Source organism: Equus asinus, chromosome 16 (assembly GCF_041296235.1).
Source record: "Equus asinus isolate D_3611 breed Donkey chromosome 16, EquAss-T2T_v2, whole genome shotgun sequence".
In the NCBI taxonomy this organism is placed as follows: Eukaryota; Metazoa; Chordata; class Mammalia; order Perissodactyla; family Equidae; genus Equus; species Equus asinus.
Window position 1 is genome coordinate 12,226,325 of NC_091805.1, and position 25,289 is coordinate 12,251,613.

The following is a 25,289-nucleotide window of genomic DNA, read 5'->3' on the forward strand; positions in this document are numbered from 1 at the left end:
AATGCATAAAGTTTGACTAGTTTTGCTTTGAGATACACTGAACTGTATCAATGGATTGTGAAGTATTAAGGCAGTGTGGGCTTTAGCTCATTCTATAGATGAGGCAAATGTGAAAACAGATTAAACTGACTTTCACAGAATAATTATTCCTTTATCTTGTTGTATGGGAAGGAATCCTCCATTTTAGGATGTACATAAAATGCTAGTCTCTAGATTCACGACATTGTTTTTTAAAACTTTTATCAAACATGTTATTCCACAGGATGGCTAACTTATAAAAGAAATAGTAAATAAGCCTAGAAAATGCTAATAGCAACACTTAGGCCATGGCACATACAGCAGAAGTCAGTGACACCCCTCGATTACGGAAGTTAACAGTTCACTATTAAAGCAGGTTTCATGTTCAAACTAGAAATTGTCACTCAACAGAACAACTTAGGTCAAGAGAATCCACCACATAATGCAACAACAGAAGACTGTGTTCATATGAAGAAAAACAAAAATAACAATCAAACTCCATTTCCTCAGACATAATACGGACGGTAAGGTTTCTAAGGAATCATCCCTTTATTAGTTTTGATAAAGACTTTCAGCACAGAACACTGTTATGAAGCAACCATCAGGAGCTGTGCAAGAGAGGTAAGGCAAGCTCCACATAAAGACAAAATAGACAAACACAGTTTTTAATTCCCTGTAGACTTTATTGCAGGTTACCATGTTGTGAAAACAAAAGCAGATTAAAGATTGGCTCCTGAGCTAACAACTGTTGCCAATCTTCTTTCTTTTTCTTCTCTCCAAAGACCCCCAGTAAATAGTTGTATATTCTAGCTGTGAGTGCCTCTGGTTGTGCAAAAGCAGATCATTCTTATTGTATCAAATTTGTTTATATCATCCCCATCACACAGATAATTCTTTTTTTTATTATGATTGGCATCTGAGCTAACATCTGTTGCCAATCTTTTTTTTCTTTCTTCTCCCCAAAGTCCCCAAGCACATAGTCGTATATCCTAGTTGTAGGTCCTTCTAGTGCTGTGTGGGACATTGCCACAGCAGGGCTTGATGAGCAGCACTAGGTCCGCACCCAGGATCCAAACCAGCGAAACCCTGGGCTGCTGAAGCAGAGTGCGGGAACTTAACCACTCAGCCACAGGGCTGGCCCCCAAACAGATAATTCTAAATCTACTTTGAAAATTCAATCAATCAAGAAGTATCTATTTGGAGACTATGTACCTACTATCATATTATACCAAATATAAGGCTGCTGTCCTCATAGAATCTATGGATCACTGGTAATCAACCACTAACATAGTGAATGTTCTAAAATTGCAGGAAATATTGGAAAACTAACAAAATTTCTCTGGACATTGTTTATCTTGCCCTTCCAAGATACTTGCAGATCTAGATGAGATTAGTTTGGAAAAGGGGTCTTGTTTAGTCTAGAAAATCTTCAGAGTCTAATACAGTTCTCGGCTAATTAGAGAGTAAAGACCCTTTATAAGGGGAAGCAGGCTTGGAAATCAAGCAGGCTTATTTTGAATTTGAATGTTTTACTTGAAGGTGTGGAACTAACGATCAAGTATCAGTTAGGAATTTCTGTAATGCACCTCAATGCTATGATCACTGACATTCTACTTCCTCTTATGAAGACTTCTTGATTTGAGGTGAAAGGCTTAGAGAGTACTGCCAGCTATAAAATAACCTGTATCCAAAGCTTATGATCGCTAAAGATAAATCTTGTTTTTTAATACAAGAAACTCGCTGAATCAAATGAATGCTAAATAAAGCACAGATGGCGTACGTGAAAGGGCTAAGAAACCTCTCATTACATAGGAAACACAAGAGAGAACTAATCATTATAAGAGAAGAATCATCTTTCCCTTAGCCCCACTGCTGTGAATGATATCTTCATGAGCTTGGACCACCTTCTCCAGTGGATACTGAGAACCTATGACAGGGCTCAACCAACCAACTTGCATCCCAGCTTGAAGGGCTGCTGCATACTGCTGAAATTCCTCCTAAGTGAAAGAAAAAGGTTTTTTTTGTAGAGGAATATATGACAATTTTCAGAAGCATTAAAAATTCTCAGAATCTAAGAGTTAGAGCATAAAGATTTCCTACAAATGTGTGGATTTTGTCAACTTGCCCAGAACTGCAGAAAAAGTAGTTTTCTATAAGGCAACCGTAACTCCAATTTGTCTGAGACGGTCTCAGTTCACAAAATACCTATTGTCCTGGAGTAATTACTAATAGTATCTCCTATCTCTCTCAAAAGTGTCCTGATTTGGAAAACAAATTATATTGTAGCCCGAGTTATCTTCTAGTGACTAATCCTTAACCCATTCGCGTAGTCAGATAACTATGTTTAACATTTACTTAAACTTTCAGTGTGCCTGACTAGGCAAATTATGTCAATGTTTAAGTTACCAAAACCAGAATCCCTTCTTTTCCTACCTTGGTTGATGAATAGAGAGAAACTCCAATTATCCTAGATTCCTTTACCATGGTGGCTCGTGGGATTATTTCAATGGGACCTCTGCTGCCAACAACCTATTACGAAAAATAACACATCTATGGTTAAAGATTACTGCAAAATAGTGTTAAATTATGGTAAAATTGTCAAAGTGGTAAAAAAAAATGAAATACTTACTATTACTCGTCCTCCACGTGACAGAAGATTCAAATCATTACGAAGATTTACATTAGCTAACATTTCAATAATCACATCAATTCCTTTTTCACCAACAGATTTCTATTTATATAAAAGAATGCAGAGCAAGATAAGAAAACAATTAAAAAACACTGTAAAATAGTTATCATAGTCCAATATATTACAGAAATGTGTTTCAAATGATATAAAATACTGTAGGTTTAAGACTAATAATTCAAATTTTAAAATGATCTATTTATAAAGTGTTGATGTAATTCTAAGGTATCAGCCACAACATCTAAAATGATAAACATTTGTACTAAATAAGTTGCTATAATGAAATAACATTTGTCTAGAATTTTTAGATGCTTAGACTCAACTTGACTATAAAATACTTTTTCCTTGGTTGAAAATTTTCTATCTTCAAATTGTATTTTCTTAGAAAACAAACAAGTTAAAAATCCAAAACCCCAACGGGGTTCCCATTTTTATTGAAAAACAAAAGAAAACCTCACTGGCTGTTCGGCGTCGCAAGATTTTTTGCCGGCATTCAGTTTCGTTCCCAGTGGTTTATAGTCAGCTTGGCATACTACTTCTTTTCTTTTGGGCTCTCAGATGTTGGTTCCCAACATTCAAAACTAGTTCTTAAATAAGTTACACATATCTGCCTTATATTCATTTTATTTTAACAAAAAAAGGAATATCTATGTCAGGCACTGTGCTAGGTACTGGAAATTCAAAGATGGACACAGGGAGTTCAAAACAAAGCCAGGGAGAAAGATGGAAGATTCTACAGTCATAGCTGTAATGTAATGGGCTAAGTACTACGTTAGCCAAAATAAACCATAGGCTATAGAGAAAAAAAAAGTTACAACTCTGATCACCTGTAATGGTCAGAGAAAGCTCCACAGAGATGATGATGTGGGCACCAAGGGATGAATAGGAGTTCCTTAAGCACAAAGGAAGGAAGAGGAGCAAGGGGAAGCAGAGATGATCTGGACAGAAGAAACAGAAAAGCAATGATGTAGGAACTGAGAGTACAAGGCGGGATTGGAAAGGAGCCCAGCAGAGCAGGAGTATGCTGGGGAGGCTGGGGGTAGGGAAGGAAGAGGGAGGAAGAGACCGTAAACTGGTACAAATTGTAAAAATACACTGAATGCCACGTTGAAGGATTTGGACTTTTGGGGGGCAAGTATTAATTAATTTTTGCGTCAAGCACTGTTTTAGGCTCTGGAGGTGCAGCAGGGAACAAGGGACAAAAATTCCTATCCTCATGAAACTCCCATTTTAGTTATTTCTGGAGGTATGTTTTTTTTTTTTAAAGGTGAACCAAATAACTCTGGAGGCAGCAGAGAAGATAGAAGGGGATATAAGCTCAGTGATAAATAATAGTCAAGGCTGAGGAGATTGAGGACTAAACTCAGTCACACTGGTGAAGAGCATAGAGAAAAAGAGCTATATATGAAAGGCATGTGAGAGATGAAAGTGATAGAATGAGATGACCGACTTCCTGGGTGGGGGGGAGAATGGTGATTAAAAGATAGAAATAAAAAATGAAACATGCGTTTCTGTCTTGGGTGACCAGATGAGTGATGATGTCGAGTAGGCTGATGAGGGCAGAGACAGCGTTGGAAATCCACAGTATACGGGTACTATCTGGAGCCATGGGCATATATAAGATTGATTGGGATGAAGGGCTAGCACCAGAGAAGATGAGAAACCAAGGGAAAAAACCTAAGGAACATCAACATTAAGTAATACGAAGAGGAAGAGGACTGAAAATGAAGTCAGGGAAGTAAGAGGAGAACCAGCTTCCAGGAGATGTGGTCAGGGTCAACTGTTGCTGAAAACTCAAACAGGATGAGGACTAAGACAAGAACAGCAGACTGGTAAGAGGAGCTTAGCACCTCTAAGGAGCAGTGTAAGTAGTGAGGGTGGAAGTAAAAAGCAATGTGAGGTGATAGGAGGTAAGGAAGTGAAAGGATTAAGTACTCACTACTTTTTCAAGAAGTTTGGTGGTAAAGCAGAGGAGTGGGGTAAGATAAAAGGTTAAGAGAATGACGTGAAGAATGAGAGAGACTTAAGCAGAAGGAACCAACAGAAGAGATGGAAGCTACAAGACCTCATGGTCTTAAAATTACATTACTGCAAAACAAAAATATATTCTTAAAATAGCTGGCCATTTTTTGCCTTTGTAAATACTCTTGGATAATGGCATCAGGAGTGGATACTCAATTAATTTTAGGTTTCCTAACATAATGAAGGAGTGCCTTTTCTCAGTTTTCTTGGCCTCATGATTTGGTGGTAATAAACAAACTCTCACTCATATTGTTCCTCAGTTGGTAATTACCTAGTTTACACAGTAATCAGCACCTGAAAAATTCTAATTCTTTCTCAACATGAGCAACTAGTTTGAGGATTAGCAAAGTAATCAGTGTTTAGTAAATTGCTACAACAGTACATATGGAGAACTTCAGAATCTTCTTGAATTCTCTTGCAGTAATGGAATATATGCAACAACTAACTAAAGCTGCCTCACCACTTTGGATAAGGTAGTCATTATTCCTCCAAAGCATCCAGTTAATAATCAACGTTATTCCCTAGGCCAGACAGATCCAGTTTGTAATCTGTGGACACCTAACTTTCCATGGAAAATTTACACCAATACAAATTATATTAAGAACATATTATAGTTGCCAGAGGCGGGGGTTGGTGGGGTGGGCGAAATTGGTGAAGGGGGTGAAAAGGTACAAACTTCCAGTTATAAAATAAATAAGCCATGAGGATGTAATGTACAGCATGGTGACTATAGTTAATAATACTGTACTACATATTTGAAAGTTCTTAAGAGAGGAGATTTTAAAAGTTCTCATCACAAGAAAAAAAATTTGTAACTCTGTGGTGACAGATGTTAACTAGACTTACTATGGTGATTGTTTGACAATATATACAGATGTCAAAAGAAAATAAAGAACACCTCAGAACTCCAAATACAAAGCTTTGGCTTTACTTCAAATGTGATTTGCATTAAGGAGTACCAATTTTTATAGCTATAAGACTCTAGAAAGGCTATATTTTATCTGATAAACATAAGACAGAAATGATAGTGAAGGTTTGAAAATTAGACATCTCTACCCTTTAAATTAATTAAAACTTTAAACACACATAGGCATAAAAAAACACATACGCATTAAAAAAAGGAGCAAAGAACTTTAAGAGAGTAGTTGATAAAAGAACTTACCAAAAAAATGCAAGTCTCCCAAGAAATAAAATTTTACTAGAAAATTGTAGAACAATTTTACCTGAATTTTATCAATATAATTAACTTCTCCGTGATTAAACACTTCATGGGCTCCATTTTGCAGAACAACTTTTTGTCCTTCCTCAGTACCAGCTGTGCCCAAAACCTTTAAGCCATAAGCTCTAGCAATTTGGCATGTTGCTAGTCCAACCTGAAGAACAAAACAAAATATAACACAGCAGTTTTTGATTCTTTGCATCCCTGCAAACATTTATTAAATACATATAGTGAACTCAAGGTGCTTCTAGGTCCTACCCTGTCCTCAAGGAACTTCGAGTCTAAATGAAGAAACGAGAACAGCACTGGCTAAGTTCTATGGAACATTTACAATGGATGTGTCAGGTACCAAACTAAAGCTTTCCTATGCACTGCTTTATTTCATCCTCAGAATGAGCCTGTGAAGTAGATACTACTATCATCCATATTCTAGAGATGAGAAAATTGAAGCTTATAAAATGTAAGTAACTTGTTCAGGTCACGGAGATGGAATCAGGGCCAATCCCAGAGCTGGACCAGATTGGACTGGAGATCCTGAGCTTTTAACCACTGCATGAAAGGGTTTACCTAGCATCTGCTTTGCACAAAGGGGGATGGGCTTAAAGATAATCCAAATATGCTGACTTCATACTTTAACTGCACATATAAAATACTATATAACAAATGTAAGACTGCTCTCATTTAAGTGGAAGAGACAAGTACATGGACAAATTAATTTATTTATCCATATATGATCATTGAGAGTTTACTATGTGCTAGACATGGTACTTCATGTAAGAAACCGACATTCTAAGGAAGGGGGAAGATAACAAACACACTAACAAATGAATGAATAAAGTAAATTCAGAAAATTAAAGGTGCCATGAAAAAAAACAGTCTATTGGGTTAGAAAGAGAGGGAGAGGGGCTAGTTAGGTCGTCAGGAAAGGCCACTCGGAAGAGATGAGACCTGAATGAAGTGAGGGATGAGCCACAGGCAGGTGTGGGAAACCTCGTGGAGAACGTCGTGGGCAGAATGTTGTGGTGAACCTGGTGACATGGGAATGAGCTTGGGGTGTTCAAAGGACAGAAAGAGGGTCAATGTGGCTTGAGGGCGGGGCACGTGGGAGACAGTGGAAGGTGAAGCCACAGGGACATAGAGATGCCAGGCACACAGACCCTTGGAGGTAAAGACTTTGGAGTATATTGAAGAACTATGCAGAACTGCTGAAGAGCTTAAGCAGGAGGGTGATATGATCCGATTTAGGCTTTCAAAAGAACACTCCAATTATAGGAGAGGCAAAAAGAAAGGTGAGGGGAAAATGGGAATAGGAAGACCGGGCCTTCCTTAGAGGCTGAATGTGAGAGGTGAGGAAAAGAGAAAAATCAAGGATGTCTCCTAGGTCTATGGCCAGATTAACTGGGTAGATTACCGAGGCTGAGGAAGAGGGAGGATCAAGTCTGTGTGAGCATCACTTCCCTTTGAACACGCTGCGCTGCGTACTGCTCACCTAACTGAAGATGTTCAGTAATCAGCTGAATACAGGTATGGAGTTGAAAGTTCAGAGTTGGAAATATAAATTTGAGATTCATCAGTTTATAGATGGTATTTAAGCCATGGGATCAGATGAAATCACTAGATCATCAGATAAATGTGCTTAAAGGAGAAATGAAAGCAGTTAGGAATATAGGTAAAGGCCATTATTTAAATTGTACTAGGAAATACATGTTTGGTTACATGTCAAACGAACGGTACAGGTATATTTAGAGCAGGGTTTCTCAAACTTGGCCCTTTGACATTTGGGGCTGGAATTCCTTGTTGTGGGGCTATCCTGTGAATAGAAGGATGGCTGGCAGCATGCCTGGCTTCCACCCACTAGATGCCAACCTCTACCCAGTAGTGACAACCGAAAAATGATGACAGAAACTAATTAAAATTGTAACAGAATCGCAGACTCCCAGGCCTGAACCAGACCTTCAGGACCGTACAGCGTCTGGGGGTGATGAGCCTGAACTCAGCTGGGTGATGGCGGTGACCTGCTTGATTGAACCACAACACACACACATGGACCTCACTGATGAGGGGGAGAGACAGTCGATCCCATGAAATACAATCACTATGGGGTTAGCATGATTGATTTTTTTTCTACTTTAATTTTCGATTTAAAAAGAACTAGGCCTCTATTAAAACCACATTTTAAACTAAAGATTTAATGTAAATACATCTACTTATGCTCTAACCACTTTAAAGGGGCACTCAATAGCTATTTTAAAGACACTATTTATTCTATTCTTGTCAACAATTACGCTACTAATACTCCTTCAATAGATTATGTACCATTATGTGTCAAATATTTTGCTTCTATTTATTTTGCTGACACTAAAGTAGGGTACTCCCCACCAACATATCTGGATAATAGCTGTGTTCATAAATTTCACACCATTTTAAATACACAGAATAATCCCAAAGGAATTTGAATTAAATGAGGACAGAAAGTACAAACAGAATCAAGACAAAACCCGGCGCTGTTTCCCCGTGATAGGGCAGGCGGCATTAGAAGCGCTGCACACACTGGGGCCGCCGGCCCACCCCTGCCAGCTGAGGATTTAACAAACTCAGCCAGCTCAGAGAACAGGGCGGATTTTGCCTTTAAAAAAAAAGTCATGGTGAAGCAACGAGGCTTTCGACAAAAGGGTAAAGGGAATAAAAAGAGATTTTCTTTAAACTCTTCTCTCCCCTTCCTACTGAAATCTCTCCCTCAATACAGAGCACAAGGTTAGCTCTCTGAAAGCCAAAGAAATTTAAATAAATGCATGTGTTTGACAGATGCTTTCATTATTTAGGGTTAAAATTTAACCCCAAAATAGCCTCTTTGGTGAAGCTAAACAATGGGAGTTTATTCCAAGGTATGTCTTTCATATTTTCCCAAGCCCCATACAGACAATCTTGGTGTTTTTTAGTAAATAGTCTGATCTGCGAAATCCTTCAGAATTGATCTATTTGCGGTACAGAGGAAGCTGGGGGTGAAACCCTGTGATTCACCAATCTAAAGTAAGAGAAACACAATGGACTGAATTCTCTGTTTGTATTACCTGGCCACCTTTAGAGGTAAATTCACATTTTCAGAATGCCGCTCATTATTCCGGGGACAATGTGCCATTTGATAGGTTACTTCCTTCAATCTACTCTCCGGAATACACAGCGCTCTGAAAGGGTTAACCAGCTTCTCAAGGTGAGCCATCTAGCCCCAGGCCCTTTATTTTAAAAATTTGAAATCTTGTCTCCAAAATTTCTAAAGCCTCTCCATGCAGGATAGAGGTCATGTGGATTTCTTGTTAAATTCCAACCTCACAGCTCTAACTTTCCCCCTAAGCTCCTCAGAGGCAGACTGACAGCCTGTCTCTTGAAGAGGTTTCTGACAGCCCGGCACTGGGTGATTTCACTGAAGGGCTTATTTGATAAGTTCTGAGTCCTCCCTCCCCAGCCCCTCCATTAGCATTTTAAGCCAGGGGTTGCGGTGTTGAGGACACAGCCGTATACTGTGCACTCCATGAATGTCATCAAAGCGCAGCAGGCAGGCAGTGGAAGGGAGAGGGAAGGACTAAGGATTCACGGTGTGGCTTTGCCGTGCTGTCTGGGGTGACACAGGTAAAGCCTTAATGAGCCTACTTTCCTTATCTAAGGGAATATGGAATTTATATTAACCTTCAAGGACTCTTTAAAATTCTAAATAAATATTCTTATAACATTTGCTACCTGAAGACAAAAACAAAGATGGGTTATCTTGTCCACACCCAACATAAGGGGTAAAACCTAATATATTACATTTTTGATGGGGTAACCTGTTTAATTTTATTAACCAAGAAATGCTAAACTAATGACAAGGAATCACCTTCAGAAGACACAATTTAAAGAAGCTTCATGACACAAAGGGAGAAAGCGCCCTTGACTATATTTATAAATTTGGCTTTTAAAACTGACTTGAAAGAAACAGAATATGAAACCCGCAAACATAAGCTCATTTAAAAATAAACTTAAAAAAAAATACTTACTCCTCCACTGGCCCCGTGAACCAGAACACTTTCTCCAGCTTTCACCTGGGCACTGCAAAACAAAGCACAGGCTCATCGCCGGCCTTTGGAGCTAATTAAGTTCAGGTGTTTCTCACCATCCTTAAGGAAATTCTACCCTCAGTTCAGCTACCACTTACCCAAAGAGGAAACTCATCCTGACACGCAACCCAAGATATTCTCCAAACTCCATGGGCTCAAACAATGGTTCTTCAGAGTCACAGATAAAAAAGAAATTTCAATTCATTTATTCATTCGACACATGTTTACTGGGAGTCTGCTACGTGCCAGGCACTGTGCTGGGTGTCAGGGTCACATCAGGGTGGAACCCTCTAAGAGGCTGCACTCCGTGCAGGTGTGTTCAGTGAAATTGCTGAACCAAGAGGCACTGGAGTCTCTCATTCCCACAGGTTCCCACAGACAGCGTCTCAAAACAGGTTTATTATAGCCCAGTCTCACTCTGTGCTCCAGAGTAACACCCAAGTATACACAGCGGCTGGACTACTTAAAGAACATTTTTCCTTCTCCATGCCTCAAACACCAGGTTGCACAGCCTGTAAGCCCTCGGTTCAGAAAGCAAAGCTGAGTCAGCAGTGGTAGGAGAGCAAGAAATACAGTAAATCTGTCACAAAGGTTCCCTTGCACCCTCTAAGGGTGCTCTGGTGAAATGACATATTCTCTTTACTTCTGGTTCATACCACTACTTTTCTGTTCTACTGAAAACAAGACACTTGCAGCAAGACAGACAGGGGCTGCTTTATTACTCCAGACGGACCAGTGCTAATGTCACAAGCCAGCAGCTGCTGTGTGATCCAGATCTGCCTCTCAGGGCGGATCTCACTTTCTAGAACAACAGGGGCGGCCACCCTGTATAGACATCATGTTCAGTCTGGGCGTGAGAACACAGTAACCTGGAGTCCAGCTCGAGGCTGTGTGCTAACTGCTGACAAATGGCAATTATGAGCAGTAGACAAAGATTATTTCTCCAACACTCTGGGCTGGAGATAAGGACACTGAGGGCAGGGAGTTAAACTGAGGGTATGAAATGATAAACGGAGATAGCTGTCACCAAAGCACTTTACATTCTAAAAAGTATAATACAAATGTAAGGGAACAGGATAACTAAAGTTACTCTATGGGCTATGAAATACTTCCTAATGAATTTTTTTTATCTTATAAACAACCCCTCAGACACTAAGAGCCCATTCTCCTAAACCCCTGGGCCTGGGGTGGGTGCAGAAAAAGGACTAACCCTTCCCAGATTCCCACTGCTAGGATCCTTCTATCCTTATGTAGAGTCACTGTGATGGTTAATTTTATGTATCAACTTGGCTGAGCCATGGTGCCAGACATGTGGTTAAACATTACTCTGGATGCTTCTGTGAAGGTGTTTTTCAGATAAGCTTAACACTGAATTGGTAGACTTTGAATAGCAGATGCCCTCCATAACGTGGACGGGCCTCATCCAATCACTGAAAGGCCTTCACAGAACAAAGACTGACTTCTCCCAAACAAGGAGGGATTCTGACAGCAGATTGCCTTTGGACTTGAACTGCAGCCCTTCCCTGGGCCTCCAGCCTGCTGGTCCACCCTATCAGATTTTAGACTCACAATCACATGAGCCAATTCCTCAAAAACAGCCCCGCCCCCCCCACCCCCATTCCCCTCCACATTCTCTTGGTTCTGTTTCTCTGAAGAACCCTGACTAATACAGTCACCTCCCGCTGAGGCTCATGGCAGGTGCTCCAACACATGGCCTGGCCTTCCATGCTGCTATCCCCGACTCCCTTCTAGTCACTAAAGACTAGTACCTGGCACATAGGCCGTCTCTTCCACCTCAAATCCAGGCCCAATCAAGGAGATTTCAACATGTGCCTGGAGGAAAACCTTGCATCAGAATTCCTGAATTCTCCTCCACTTTAGCCACTCCCAGGGCTAAACCTGGTAACACCCCTGACCACTCTACCTGAGAAATATGAGACACTTAAATCAATATTAGCACAGCAATCTCCTATCCTAATTCTGTAAACCCGTATTTTCTAAAAACCTTGTCTTCAGCTTCAAGATTCACAGAGACTGCTGTCTCTCGGTTGCTCTATTTCTGCCCACTTGCTGCTCCTGGCCTCCCTTCCTTCCCCAGCCAGCCTGGACCCGCTAGTAGATTGCCCCAACTTCTCTCTCTTTCTCTCCAGTGCTCTCATTTCCTTTGCACTAGTCTATTTTGCCACTAATATTCCTGACCTGGATTATTATTAAAATCTAACTTCCCTGATAATTTATCCAAATGGCTAAAGTCTATGAAAAAAAGAAATCACACGACCATGCATTTTGGTGCCCCTTCCATTCTGATTCTCAAAAGGTCACTTATCTCCTATTTAACTATGAAAAGTGAAGGAATCACATCTGAGTTCCTTCAACATCCCATCCCCTCCCCACAAACTCTTCCATAATTATACCATCTTTGCCTCTTCTAGGTTTAACGGATGAGCTGTCCTTTCGATATTTGAAGCCAATCTCTCTACCTGTGTCATAAGTCCTTTCCACCTTGCCTTATACAGGATCTTGTTCCATCTGCCACTCTGCCCTCTCTTCCAAACCTTCAATCTCTCCCTCTTTGCTAGATCCTTTCTCAGTCTTGTCCATCCTTAAAAAAACCCTTTTGTCTCCACACTTTCCTCAAATACTCTTCTACTCCCTCCTTTCTGCCTCCCCCATTTTTAAAAAGAATAGTCTCCATTCAAGGAATTGATTTCCTCTTTCTTCTTCAACCTACTCAATCAAGCTCCTGTCCCACCACTCTACTGAAATGATCTAACTAAAGTCACCAATGACCTCCTAATTGCTAAGCCCAACTGTCATTTTATTCACTGCTGCATTTGACAGCTAGCTTCCCTCCTTGGTAGCAATACCAGCCTCCACCCCTAACACTATCAATGCTGATTGAGCACTTACCCTGTGCTGGGCTCTGTATTAAGAGGTTTACATGTGTTACCTCACTTCATTCTCACCACACCCCTATGAGGAAGGTGCTATTAGTTTTTCAATCAGTAAGCTGCAGATGAGACAGGGAAGAACCTTGACCAGGGTCTTCCAGCTAGTAGCAGGGAAGACAGTATTCTAACCCAAGTCTTCCTGTCTTCAAAGCCCATGAGCTTAACAGACGTTTAATGGACACCATGACCTCTAGACTCTCTTGGCCTTGGGATACACTCTCTTTGGTTCTTTTAGGACTCTGACCTCTATGTCTGACTACACTTTTAAATGTTGATGTTCACTAAGGTTCTATTCTCACTCCGCTGTTCTTCTCATTCCCTGAGGGATTTCAATCACTTTTATCTCGTCAACTCTCACCCACATGCTGATATCCCCAAATTTATATCCCTAGCCTTCAAGTGTCAGACTTTCATCCACCAGGCTGCTGGACTTCTCCATTATGACATCCATGTCGGTTTCAAGTCCAAAACTGAACTCAGCTTCCCTTTAAAAGTTTTTCCTCCTTTTCTTTGTCACAGTTAGACATGACTCGAGCTAGAAAGCTGGAAGTGTTCTAGCTCTCCTCTCCCTCATTCTTCACATGCAAACAGTCACCCAATAGTCCTGATTTTACCCCCTAATAGTTGTGCCTTCCCCTCTACCTTTTCTCGCATGACCCTTGCTCTGGCCCATAAGAATTTGGCCTAGAGGACACTACTATAAGATCCTTCCATCTCTTTCTCCATTCCTGTCATCAAATCCATCCTTTACACAGCAGATAAGTGATCTCATTAAAACACAAACATGACACTAACACTCTCCTGAATAAAGCATTTCATGACGCCAATCCCTCACAGAACAATGTGTGAGCTCTATAATCTAGCTTTTGAGAATCTGAAATCTACCTATTTGATGATGACAGCTAACATTTATTGAGAGATTACTATGTTCCAACCTTACTCTTTGCCACTCTTTGCCTCAAAATCTTCTATCCAACAAAACCAAATTGCTACAGCTCTCCCCAGATGCCATGTTTTTCCCCAAACACTAGGCTACTCCTATTGTCTAGAATGCTCTCTCCCCTCCCAGCTACTCTTCCCCCAGCAATTCCTAATTCTGATCCTTTTCAAATACCTAAGGAATTTGATTAAAATATAGGTTCTCATATCCCAGCCATGGAAACTGACCAGTGGGTCTAGGGTGGGGCCCTATACTACATTTTCAAATTGCAGCAATTAGTTTCCACGGCTGGATAATGAGATTTTTTAAACCGTAGCTTTAAAATAATCTAAGTTTTACACCTTTTCAGGAAGCTCTACCTCATCACCAGGGCACATCCCTTGTGATCTCATAAATCCCTACGGACATCTCTGTCACTGTCCTTTTCACACTGTATATAAATAGTATTCCTATGTATATCTCCCTAACTAGACTACGAGGATCTTGGAGACAAAGACAGTGTTTTGCTCTTCTTTGTATCCCCAGTGATTAGAATAATCTCCCAAATTAGCACAGCTTGTACACCATAAAAGCTTAATGGTAACTAATTGGTAACCAAAAATGATAGATAGATGGATGGACGGATGTTAGGAAGGAAGGCAATTAGTACTGCCCTCTTTGGTGTGGGCTATATAATTACCTGTGGAACAGAGCTCGGTACGCAGTAAAATATGGGATACCGATGGCGGCTCCTTGTTTAAAGTCCAGTCTTCCTGGCAGCGTGTAAACAGTGTGATCTGCTGCAAGAGCATACTCTGCATAGCCCCCGGAGAGCGTGCCGGTAGTGAAAACTCTGTCACCTTTCTGGGAAAAGCAATAAATTCATAAATGCACCAGGGATTAAAAATGTCAAAATGGGTACAATCTTTTATAATGCAGCCTTTTTAACAAGAAGTATTCATATATTGTTTTCTACATCTTAAAGTCTTATAAAAATAACCTTAAAGTACTGAACATTTTTAAATGTTTTATTAATGGGAACCGGTGAGAAGAAAAATTAAGAGAAATAGGAAAAGATGCAAGAGAACCCCTAGAATGAATAACTAGGCTTTACTGAGAGGTCATTGTGCTAGGCCCTGCATTAAGACTCTTCTGAGTAACATTTAATTTGATCTTCACAACAGCCTATGAGATAAAAACTTTTATCATCCCCATTTTAGACTAATCCCACTATACAGGTAAGGGAACTGAGGCAAAAAGAAGTTCAGTAACTTGCTCAGGTCAAGCAGTCAGTAAATGGCAGTTAATATAAATCGTTTTTTGCCTAAAATACTACAGAGAAGAAACAAATAAAATGTAAAGTTTCTTCCACACATTAAATACCTGTTCTAAATCCTTTCCATAGATTTCCTCAACCAGCATTTCGCTCACTTTGCATGCATATACCAAAAAGCAGGAAACTCCTCCCGGATCCCAACAGCAGGATAAGCCAGGATAGGTGTGTTCACTTGTCAGGGCACCACAAATACAGCAAACTCTCCATAAACATCTGCCAGGGCCTCTCTATTGAACAGCAGATGTGTAACGGAAGGTGAGGTGAGGCACTGTGTGAGCGTGACAGGCCTGCCCAGTAGGACCTGCATGCTAGGAAATCAGCCTGCCCACTGCAGACACCTGCCCTAACTTCTCTTTCTTGAAAAAAAATGTAAATATTCCTTGGAATAAGCAAAACATTAAGGCAGTAACTCTCAGCATTCTTGAATTTGTCCTATTATAAAGAGATCTGAAAAAGTAACAGCACTGTGCAGTAGGGGATTGACAAACAAGATTCAAAGGCATCGAGGAGTCAAAGGTAAGCATCAGTGCTAACAGCGTTGCCTGCAAATGGTCAAGAATGACTGTGTTAAGATTAATCCTGTTTTTATAGCTTCAAAACATCTTGCATTGATTTCAATATAACCCAAACATTCACTAAGAATCCACTATATGGGAAGCATTGCTTCAAGCTCTGTGAGGATTATTAATAGCAAAACATGCTCCTTAATCTCAAGCAGCTTAAACTCTAGGAAGAGAGAGAAGAAAGGGATAGAAGGAATTACAAAGCAGGGCAAACATGATGAGCCATCAAAGATAAGTATAAGAAAAAGAAAGGAATGATTTCTCAGTTGAGGGAATCAAGAATAGCTTCACTGAGAAGCTCATATTTGAGGTCGGTCTGGAAGGATAGGACAAGATTTTGAAAAGCATAACTGGGAAGAGTCATTAGAGGTGAAGAAGACAAAGTAAAGGAATAGTGACAGGAACAGATGCTGAGAAATCGCCAGCATTCATCCCCAATGAGTAAGTGGTCCGATGTATGGAATGTAATAGCTTCAGGAGGTAAAATGAAAAGAAATTAAAGCTAGGGTGTAAAATCCCTTGAATCCGTGTTTATAAGTTTCAGTTTAATCCTGCCAAGCAGAAGAAGCAGTATGAACAAAGACACAAAGATGAAAGAGCATGGGATGCGCAGGGAAGAACCAAACTCATTACTAAAGAATAAACTACAGGGCGAGAAGGAATGGGAGATAAGAATGGAAAGGTGGGAGAGAGAGCATGAAACAATCTTCCTTCAAAACATAAGCAGTTTCAACAATACCCTGAAATCTACAAGGAATTAATGCAAGAATTAAAACAGAGGTATAAAACAATCAGAATTACATTTCAGAAAATTACTCCTTAGAAAGCAAGGATAGATTCAAGGGGGGCCGGGGTCGGGGGGGGTAAATTAAGCATCTGTTACAGAAATCCAGGTAAGGGACTAGGTAAAATAACCTGAATGAAACTACAGGCAGTGGGATTAGAAAGAAGAGAGAGAAAAGGGTTTTAGTAAGGGGAAAGCTGAGTGAGGGAGAGTAAAGGAGTAAGTCAAACCCCAGAAGTCACCAAGACAGTCACAAGAGAGAGGAGCAGATCTGATGGGAGATAAGCCAAGCTCGGTTTTAGACACGGAGTAAGGGGTTCCTAGAGGCTGACAGTGTGGGTCCCATTCTCTCCAACAACTTTCCGTGATGACGGAAATGTTCTACATCAGTTCTGCCCAATACAGGACCCTCCAGACGCATGGGGCTATTAAGCATTTGAAATGTTGCTAGTGTGACTGAGGCAGTGACTTGTTTATTTTAATTTAATTTGAATTTTAAATAGCCACATGCGGCTAGTGGCTACTGTATTGGACAGGACAGGTCTAGAGCTTAGTAGAAAATTCTAAGCTAAAGACATCATGCGTGATAAGAAGAAGGTAACAATACAAAGAGCAGATGTCTAAGTAGGGACTGAGAGCCTTGGGCAACACTAAGATTTGAGGAGCACCCAGAGAAAAAGAGGCTTGAGAAAGAATGCCCGGAGAGGAAGCAGGGAGGAAAGCAGGAGACAATGGTGTCACAGAAGCTGAAGGAAAAGTTTTTTTAAGAAAAAGTAAGTGGCTGAGAGTGTCAGATGTCACAGAGAAGTCAAGAGAGATAATGACATAAAAGGGCCCATTAACTCCAGCAATATAGAGGCCATTAGTGACATTAGCAAGAATCCAAGAATCATTCCAGTGAAGCGATGGGGGCAAAAGCCAGATTGCCACAGGCTGAGGAGTGGAAAGTGTGGGAATCCGCCTCTCTTCCTGTGCAGGGCAGCATTAATCTCAGTCTCAGTCCAATTTTGGTATATGTGCTGCCAAAGTTGAGGAGGTCAAGGAATTATGAGGAAAGATGCTAGACCATGAATATGCTTCTACGTTTTCTAAGTCTTTTGGCATATAAATAACAAAAGCCCTCACTATAACATTGTCATTGACTCAGTCCCCTTGGTCTGAGTCAGAGCTCTAAAACTGCATAGTGATCTTGCATTTTCTTCATTTTCACTTCTTCAAAAGATTTAGCCTTCCTTTTATTCTGTGAAGCTAAATTTAGAGAAGGAATTAAAGATTACATTGGCTTGTGTGTTATCAAGAGTTAGGAAATAGTTTAATTTCCTTGCTTGTTTTCTTTCCTTACGTATTTCCGTTAAATCAAAAGGATCATAGTTCAATTCTGTGGGGATGTGAAGATCCAGAAATCACCCAGCACTTATTCCCAACAATGCAAACAAGCAAGGCCTGTGGATAAAGGTAATTTCTTTCTTGACTAGAGGAGTCCCCCAAGTGGTAGAAATTGTGTAATGGGGCCTTTTAAAGACTTAAATACAGATACATTTTAAAGCTACATTAAAATGTTTTAAGAAAAAATATTAAGCCAAAATAGAAATAACTAAAAATGTAATACCTTGAAAGCAGATACATTATCTCCAACAGCTTCTACCACCCCAGCCACATCTGAACCAGGAGTATAGGGTAAGACTGGTTTTATATTGTGAGTGCCAGAGCGAATATATGTCTCCACTGGGTTGACACCACATGCGTGGACTTTGATTAGAACCTGCAATAACAATGTATTTAAGTTCACATAGAGCATTTAGGTATTCATTTAGCATTATGCTAGAACTGTACTGATTATGGGAGCTATAAAAATGGAGGAAAAAACCTTGCCTTCAGTTAGCTCGCATTCCAGTTTTGCAAACCAACAAATAAATGAAAAGATGTGACAGAATGGTTTATGTGCTATTAAAAACATTTTGGGAAAACAGTGGTGGAAATATTTGAGGGGATGTGTAGCAGAGACCACTATGTGCTCATCAAACCTATTTCCTCCTGCTCTTCGGTACATAGGAAGAATATTATTTCTTGGCTTCCCTCACAGTTATGAGTAGCCATATGTTTAAGTTCTAGCCAACGGAACATGAGCAAGAGTGATGAGAGCCACTTTCAGGCCTGGCCCATAAAGACCTTCCTAGGCAATCCACACTGTGCTCACTCCCTTTCACAGCGACCTCAGAGGACAGGCGTTGAAGGTGGCAGGGCCACATGATGGAATATGCCCGAGTCCCCAAATCCCTGTTGGAGGAAAGCTACCCAAGAACATTGTAGAATTTTGGAATTTAGTGCATGAGACATAATTTTCTATTGTTGAGCCACTGAGATTTTGAGGTTACATCTACTATAAAAGCTAATTTTACCTTAATTAATACCAAATGATTACTTCTGCTATCAGAGTAAGGGAAAGCCTTACAAAAGAAGTGCTATTTGAACCATGCCTTAAAGGATGAGCAGGAATTCTTTTGGAATGGGAGAAAAAGGCTATTTCAGGTCAAAGGAATAGTATGTGCAAAAACAGAAGCAATGAAAGAGCTTCTTGGGGAAACCAGATAAAGCTCGATGCTGTCACAGCACGGTCTATCGAGAAGGAGTGATAGAAATAAATCTATAAAGATAGGTTATGGCCAAACTGTAAAAATTCTCATAAGGTTTGCTAAGGAAATTAGATTTGGGAGTCATGGAAGGTACAGTAATAAAAATACATAATTTTTATTGAAAAAGTCACCAGAAATGATTTAACTCTACATTTAAATTCTTTTAAATCATATGCTAAAAAGCACGTATGCAGAAGAAAATTGCTTTCCTACCACGCACAAAATAAAAATCATGAAAGTTTGTAAAAGAATAACTTGTTCAAAATGACTTATGACTTCATTCAGAAAAATTCAATTATTGCACTGTGTAGATGATTCCCAACTTCAAAAATTTTCTCATAACACGATGTTACTCCTTTTCATACCTCTACTCCACTAATTATTAGAATTAAGTTCTCTCTGTCAGAGCTCGTAGATACAAACAGCGTAAACTTTGCCCTAATTCAGTGTCTTCACAAATGTGAGTATGCTTCTTTCGAACATTAACCTGATGTGCTAGAGACTCACACTCAGGGTAATTATTGCCTGTTTTTAAGTAATTATTTCCACCTGATGGTCCTTTGGAACTGGTACTGCAACATCCGACAGGAGTTTCAGCACTTCTGGTCCACCAAATTCAAAAACTCTAACAGCTCTCATCAACTTCTGTCCAGTTGCCATGGTGATCTAGATACTAAAAAAAAAAACAAATTCATGTATTGTCCTATTGTATCTAGGCTCTCACTATGTTTTTTCCCCTGGAGGGGGCAGATCAAACAACTTTTCAAACAACAATTTAAATCATGAGCCTACCACTGATCTCATTTCAAGTTTAAGGACCTTTCATCTTACAAATCCTTCAGCTCACAAAGCAAAATACTTCATATTACTTCCTGTAGGGACTCGGCCTGCCACGAGGGAATCAAACATGCAAACAAAAATGTCTGGATAGACATAGCATGATACTTAGGTTCCCTTTTGTGTAAGCTTGGGCTCCAACATCTCGGAAATTTTAGGAGCTAATGTAAGTTTTATTAACATGAGATAAATAGAAAAAAATAAAGAATATAATAAGCACATTTACCTGCCACCCAGCTTTAACAAATCTTAACATTTTAAAAACTTAACATGTTATAGACATAACTGAAGCCTCCTGTACCCATTCCCAACTCCATTTCTGTGCCGCCCTTTTAATGAGGCGGTATTACCATGGACCCCATGCTCGTCATTCCCACTACCTCACGTGGACGCAGGAGTAAAAGATACGTGCTATTGTTCTGCATGTTTTTCAACTTTATTTAGATTGGCTCGTACTGCACTTAATTCTGCAACTTGCTTTTTCCTTTCAGCATTAAGTTTTTGGGATTTTAATCAACGTGGAAGCACTTGGCTTTAGGAAGTTCATTCATTTTAACAAAGGAGGAAAAGCATTAAAAACTAAAAACACGACTTTCAAAATATTGTATGTCAACTATACTTCAATAAAAATAAAGAAAATAAAAACACTGCTTTGTATGTGATCTTTTGTAAATTACAAGGGTAATTCACAGTTAACCTTTCTGTCCTACCACTGTTAATATTAAAATGAAAAGAAACTCAGAGTAAAATAAACTCAAAGAAAAGGTAAAGAACATTTGTACATAAAATTAGACAACTTGGGAAATCTTCCATACCTATAGAGATGTAATGAAAGGGTTTTGACTATCTTCATAATTTTATTTGTGCATTATCAAAATTTCTTGAAATTACCCACATCAAGTATTGTTAGACTCTGCCACCACCTAGAACATCTTTGCTAACTTCTGGAATAATCATATGCATCAACCACAAGCAGCTGAAACGTCAGAAAGAGCTGCAGAAACTAGGACTTGAGATGAAAGAACTCAGACTTTTACTGTATTGAAGTTCGACACAGGGCTACTCAGAACAGAGCCCATGCTAACTCCTAAGTGTTGTCCCACGCACGGGGGAATCAAGGGCATTTTGATGGTGTTACTAATGAAAAGTTCTTGACATAATTAATCGGAAGTTGTGTCATTTTAAAACCCTGTATTTAAAATAATTTAATATAGTATGTAGCACAGAGGAGAGTAAATTTTCCATTGCTAAAAGGTTGTTTAGCAATGAGATATCCCAAAGGCCAGCCCTCTAATAAAAGGGGACAGAAGCAGGCGGAAGTCATAAACCTAACCGCCTGTGGAGGAGCTGGGCAGGCCCTGGGTGTGGAAGACCCACGCAGAGAGCCGGGACTGAGAAGGGCAGCTCACTCCACACCTACCCAACGTCTCATTGCTGCATTTCTGTCTGGGTCTTCACTCAAGCTGGTATTTCTTAGACAATAAAGTGAAAAATGAAGAAAAATAAAACAAAAAGAAAAGGTTGCCCAGATCAAAGTTTTCCATTCTGGAAATAAGAACACAGCTGCTTATTTTTTTCCTTCTTGTCTTCGACAAGGTGTTATGGAAAGAGTGCAGGCCTTGGAATCTGGCGGCTCTCAGTATGAATCCCAGCTCTATCATCATTTACTAGCCACATTGCCTTGGGCAAGGTAGTCAACTTTTTGAGCCTCTTCAGCTGAAAACTGGGCTCCCACTCAGGGTTACTGTGCTGGAGACACGACAGATCAAGCACAGAACCTGGCAAATGTTTACTCCTATATATAGTAGATATCAGTATTCCTGGCCCATCTATTTTCTCCTTTCCAATTTCTTATTAATTAAAATGTTCCAAATTCTATTATTCTATAATCATCTTTGATTGAATATAACACTATTTCAGGCCTCTGGTTGTAAAAAGTCCTTAGCCTCAAAGTGTTTGCAGTCTAGAGAATCATTTAAAAAAAACACTACTACAAAACACCGGTTGTTATTCATTCATTCATCCATTGTTTTGTTGAACATTAGCTGTAAGCGAGGCACTGTCCTAAACTCAAGAACCCAAAGGGCAACGTGAAAGTGCCCAGCCCCTCCCCTAGCTGCTGCTCACTCTGGGCCCTCATTCTCTCACACATGTACACACATGCCATGGAAGATTCGTAGCTCTTTATCCACTTTCAATATCTACCTACTTCCTACCTATTTCTTTCTTTCAAACACTCGCATCTATCTTTTCACCAACAGACATCACTATTATCCTCAAAAAACTGTAGAGATAATAAAACCAAAATTAAAGGACTTGGGTTCTAGCTCTGCTTCTGTGTGACCCTGGTGAGTCTCCTGACCTCTTGGAATGTTAGGTCAAAAGGAACAACAAAAAGAAAAAACACAACACACTAATAGTAATTATGACTCTTAAACCCCTGCAATACCTGATTTCTTCTAAAAAGCACATCTTTGACATCCATTGATATAATTATTTTTACAACATGTAGAGAAGCAAGTTACTAAAACCACCATTTAATTGTATGCAGAAATGGGAATAAAACGCCATCTATTTTATGGAGGAGAAAACATTCCAAGAGGTTAAGAGACTCAGCAGGGTCACAAAGAAGCAGAGCTAGAACCCAAGTCCTTTAAAAAAGGAAACAAGCCCAAAATGGAGTCACTTGCCTCATGACAGCAAAACAAGACTTCATATCTAACCTAATTGCAGTTTCAGCCTGTCCTGGGAACGTGACCTTTAACCAGTTAATCTGGAATCACCTGGGCAGCACTAGAGTGGTGATCCACATCATAGACCCTTGTGCTTCCCCCAATGGAAGGTAACCTTGTCTGAAATAATCCACTGTTTGTTAGAAACTTCCTTTTTCTGCCCCCTTCTGCCTATAAAAGCCTTCCATTTTGTACAGCTCCTGGGAGCTCTTTTCAATTTGCTAAATGGGATGCTGCCCAGTTCATGAATCGTTGAATAAAGCCAATTAGATCTTCAAATTTACTCAGTTGAATTGTTTTTTAACAACCTTAAGTGTTGTTAGATGATTTTTTTCTCTTACTGTACCACCCTTTTCATCTCACCCTTTTAAATGCTGGCATGGAGGACCCTTAATTTCTTAGAGATATACTTTATAATGATGATAGTGAGACAGACTGAGCTAGAAATATGAAATTCAACTAACCTGCAAGGAGGATTACATATTTTATGATTAAGGCATCTGCTTACAGTTTGAAATTTCTCAAATGCTCATAAATTAGGGCATGATTCTATTAGGAAAACTAACAATTTCCTTATCTATAAAATGGGGCCAATACTACCTAGCATAGGATCCTTGTGAAAATTAACTACCACAGCACATGGTGAGCGTTTCACAGCATACCTGGCTGCACTATTACTCAAAGGAAATCATTTGCAGTCAGCAGGCTTGTCAAATTGCTTGTGGTTTTTTTTTTTTTTTTTAAAGATTGGCACCTGAGCTAACATCTTTCGCCAATCTCATTTTCCTTCTTTTTCTTCTCCCCAAAGCACCCTAGTACATGGTTGTATATTCTAGTTGTAGGTCCTTCTAGTTGTGGCATGTGGGACATCACCTTAGCATGGCTTGATGAGCGGTGCCATGTTCACGCCCAGGATCCAAATGGGCGAAATCCTGGGCCATCAAAGTGGAATATGCAAACTTAACCACCTGGCTACGGGGCCGTGCCCTGCTTGTGTTTTTTAATTAAACGACACTTAAACAGGTTTTTCTATCTATCAATTATAAACTTTAAAAAATTATTTAGAGTACTCCTTGGTTTAATATTTGGTTTTACTTTTCACCTATGAAAGACTGCCAACCATACTTTACAAATCCAGAAAATAGAGAGTTGAAAATTCATCCTCAGTGATCTTTTCCATGCTACGCTTGAATCCATCTAGTTTAAATGAAAATTAAAGGAATATGAAAAATGTTAGAAATACATTTTAACACAGAAGGAACAGACCAATTCACAAAGCCAGAGCAAAGCCACATTATGAGAGGAAAGCAGAAGTAAAATTAAATAAGAATTTCTGGCAAGAAATAAAAACTTGGAAAAACCACTAATTAAAAATGTGCTGCTGTTGATCAAGAATGACTCACGTAAACATTTATTATTCTTAACCCAGAAAAAAATTAAAACTGGCCAAAGAAAAGTCTCTTCCTGGCTCGGTGACTTTGTCAGGTGACTTCACTGGTCTGGATCTCAGTGTCCACTTCTGATAAAAGGGGGTGGAGGAGGAGGAGTTGAACAGAAAATTCCAACCCACTGCCCCCAGGTCCTCTGATGAAAAGATTGGATGGAATGGGGCAGGCTGCTCGCCAGTGTTGGGGGGGGGGGGGGGCCAGGCTCAGTGGGATTTGCTGCCCCTAACCAGACACTCGCGGGGCGTCCCAGCGGCTTCAGTGGGAATCACAAGCCATTTCCACTAGCTGCGCACAAACAGTCCAAAGGTTAGCCTTCAGATGGTTCAATCATCAATCTCAGCGACCGGGGAAGGTGCATAAGTCCCCAAGATGTGTTAACAGAGTTTTGTAATTTTTTCCTTTGAAGATTATTCTAGGTAGGGGCCACGGGGGAAAAAAGTCAAAAAAATAAAACCCTACACATTTCTTTCCAAAAGTAAGAAGGCACCCCTGATGGCAAAGCAGGAGGAGGGCCGGGCGCAAAGAGCTCTGGGAAGCCCGCAGCTTGGGGAGCCGCGGAGGAGCAACCCCCCTCGCCCGGCGGGGCGCTGCGGCCGCCGTCCACGGCCGCCTTCACCATAGGGAAATCGGGGGGCGGGCGGGGAGGGGGGGGGCGCGGGACGCCCCGCGCTGAACAGCCGGGGCTGGGCGCTCAAGACCAGCACGTCAAACTACCCTGCAGCTCTACGGCTGAAGAACTTGCAGCCCCTGGAGGGACGGGATTCGGGCGAGAGTCCGAAATTCACTGGTTCTCCGGCAGGACAAGAGCGCAGCCAAAATCAGCTCGGTTCCCTAGGGACGAGTGGCGAGGAGGACCGTTGCCTGAACAACTATGGGGACTTTTCCAACTACTTACCTGGTTCTAGAGTGGGGAATCAAAATCTGCGAGGGTTCTTCGGCTTCTACAGAAAAGAGGGGCGGGCCTGGCCCGCTTCACCGTTTGCTGGCTCCGCCCCGCCCCGCCCCCAGAAGACGACGGGAGAATCTCCCGAGTTCGGAACGACGAGTAAG

At 40.4% G+C, this 25,289-nt stretch overlaps 1 protein-coding gene across 1 annotated transcript; it reads right to left on the reverse strand.

The window, feature by feature from the left end:
• Positions 1 to 543: 543 nt before the first annotated feature.
• CRYZ (crystallin zeta) lies at positions 544 to 25,267 on the reverse strand. The gene is made up of 9 exons (XM_044749146.2): positions 25,135 to 25,267; positions 19,772 to 19,895; positions 18,199 to 18,351; positions 14,607 to 14,770; positions 9,977 to 10,028; positions 5,950 to 6,099; positions 2,648 to 2,749; positions 2,452 to 2,547; positions 544 to 2,015 (listed from the first exon to the last, which is right to left on the reverse strand). Exons 2-9 carry the CDS (start codon positions 19,880 to 19,882, stop codon positions 1,854 to 1,856), a joined length of 990 nt encoding a protein of 329 aa, XP_044605081.1. The 5' UTR covers positions 19,883 to 19,895; positions 25,135 to 25,267; the 3' UTR covers positions 544 to 1,853.
• Positions 25,268 to 25,289: the final 22 nt, after the last annotated feature.

Excerpts from the sequence above, each read along its gene's own strand:
- CRYZ (XM_044749146.2), bottom strand. The coding sequence starts at position 19,882 with ATGGCAACTGGACAGAAGTTGATGAGAGCTGTTAGAGTTTTTGAATTT. Across the intron at positions 14,771-18,198 it reads ATAATGTATCTGCTTTCAAG|AAAGGTGACAGAGTTTTCAC; the intron begins GTATTACATTTT and ends TGCTTTTCCCAG. Across the intron at positions 10,029-14,606 it reads TACCGAGCTCTGTTCCACAG|TGCCCAGGTGAAAGCTGGAG; the intron begins GTAATTATATAG and ends TTTGTTTTGCAG.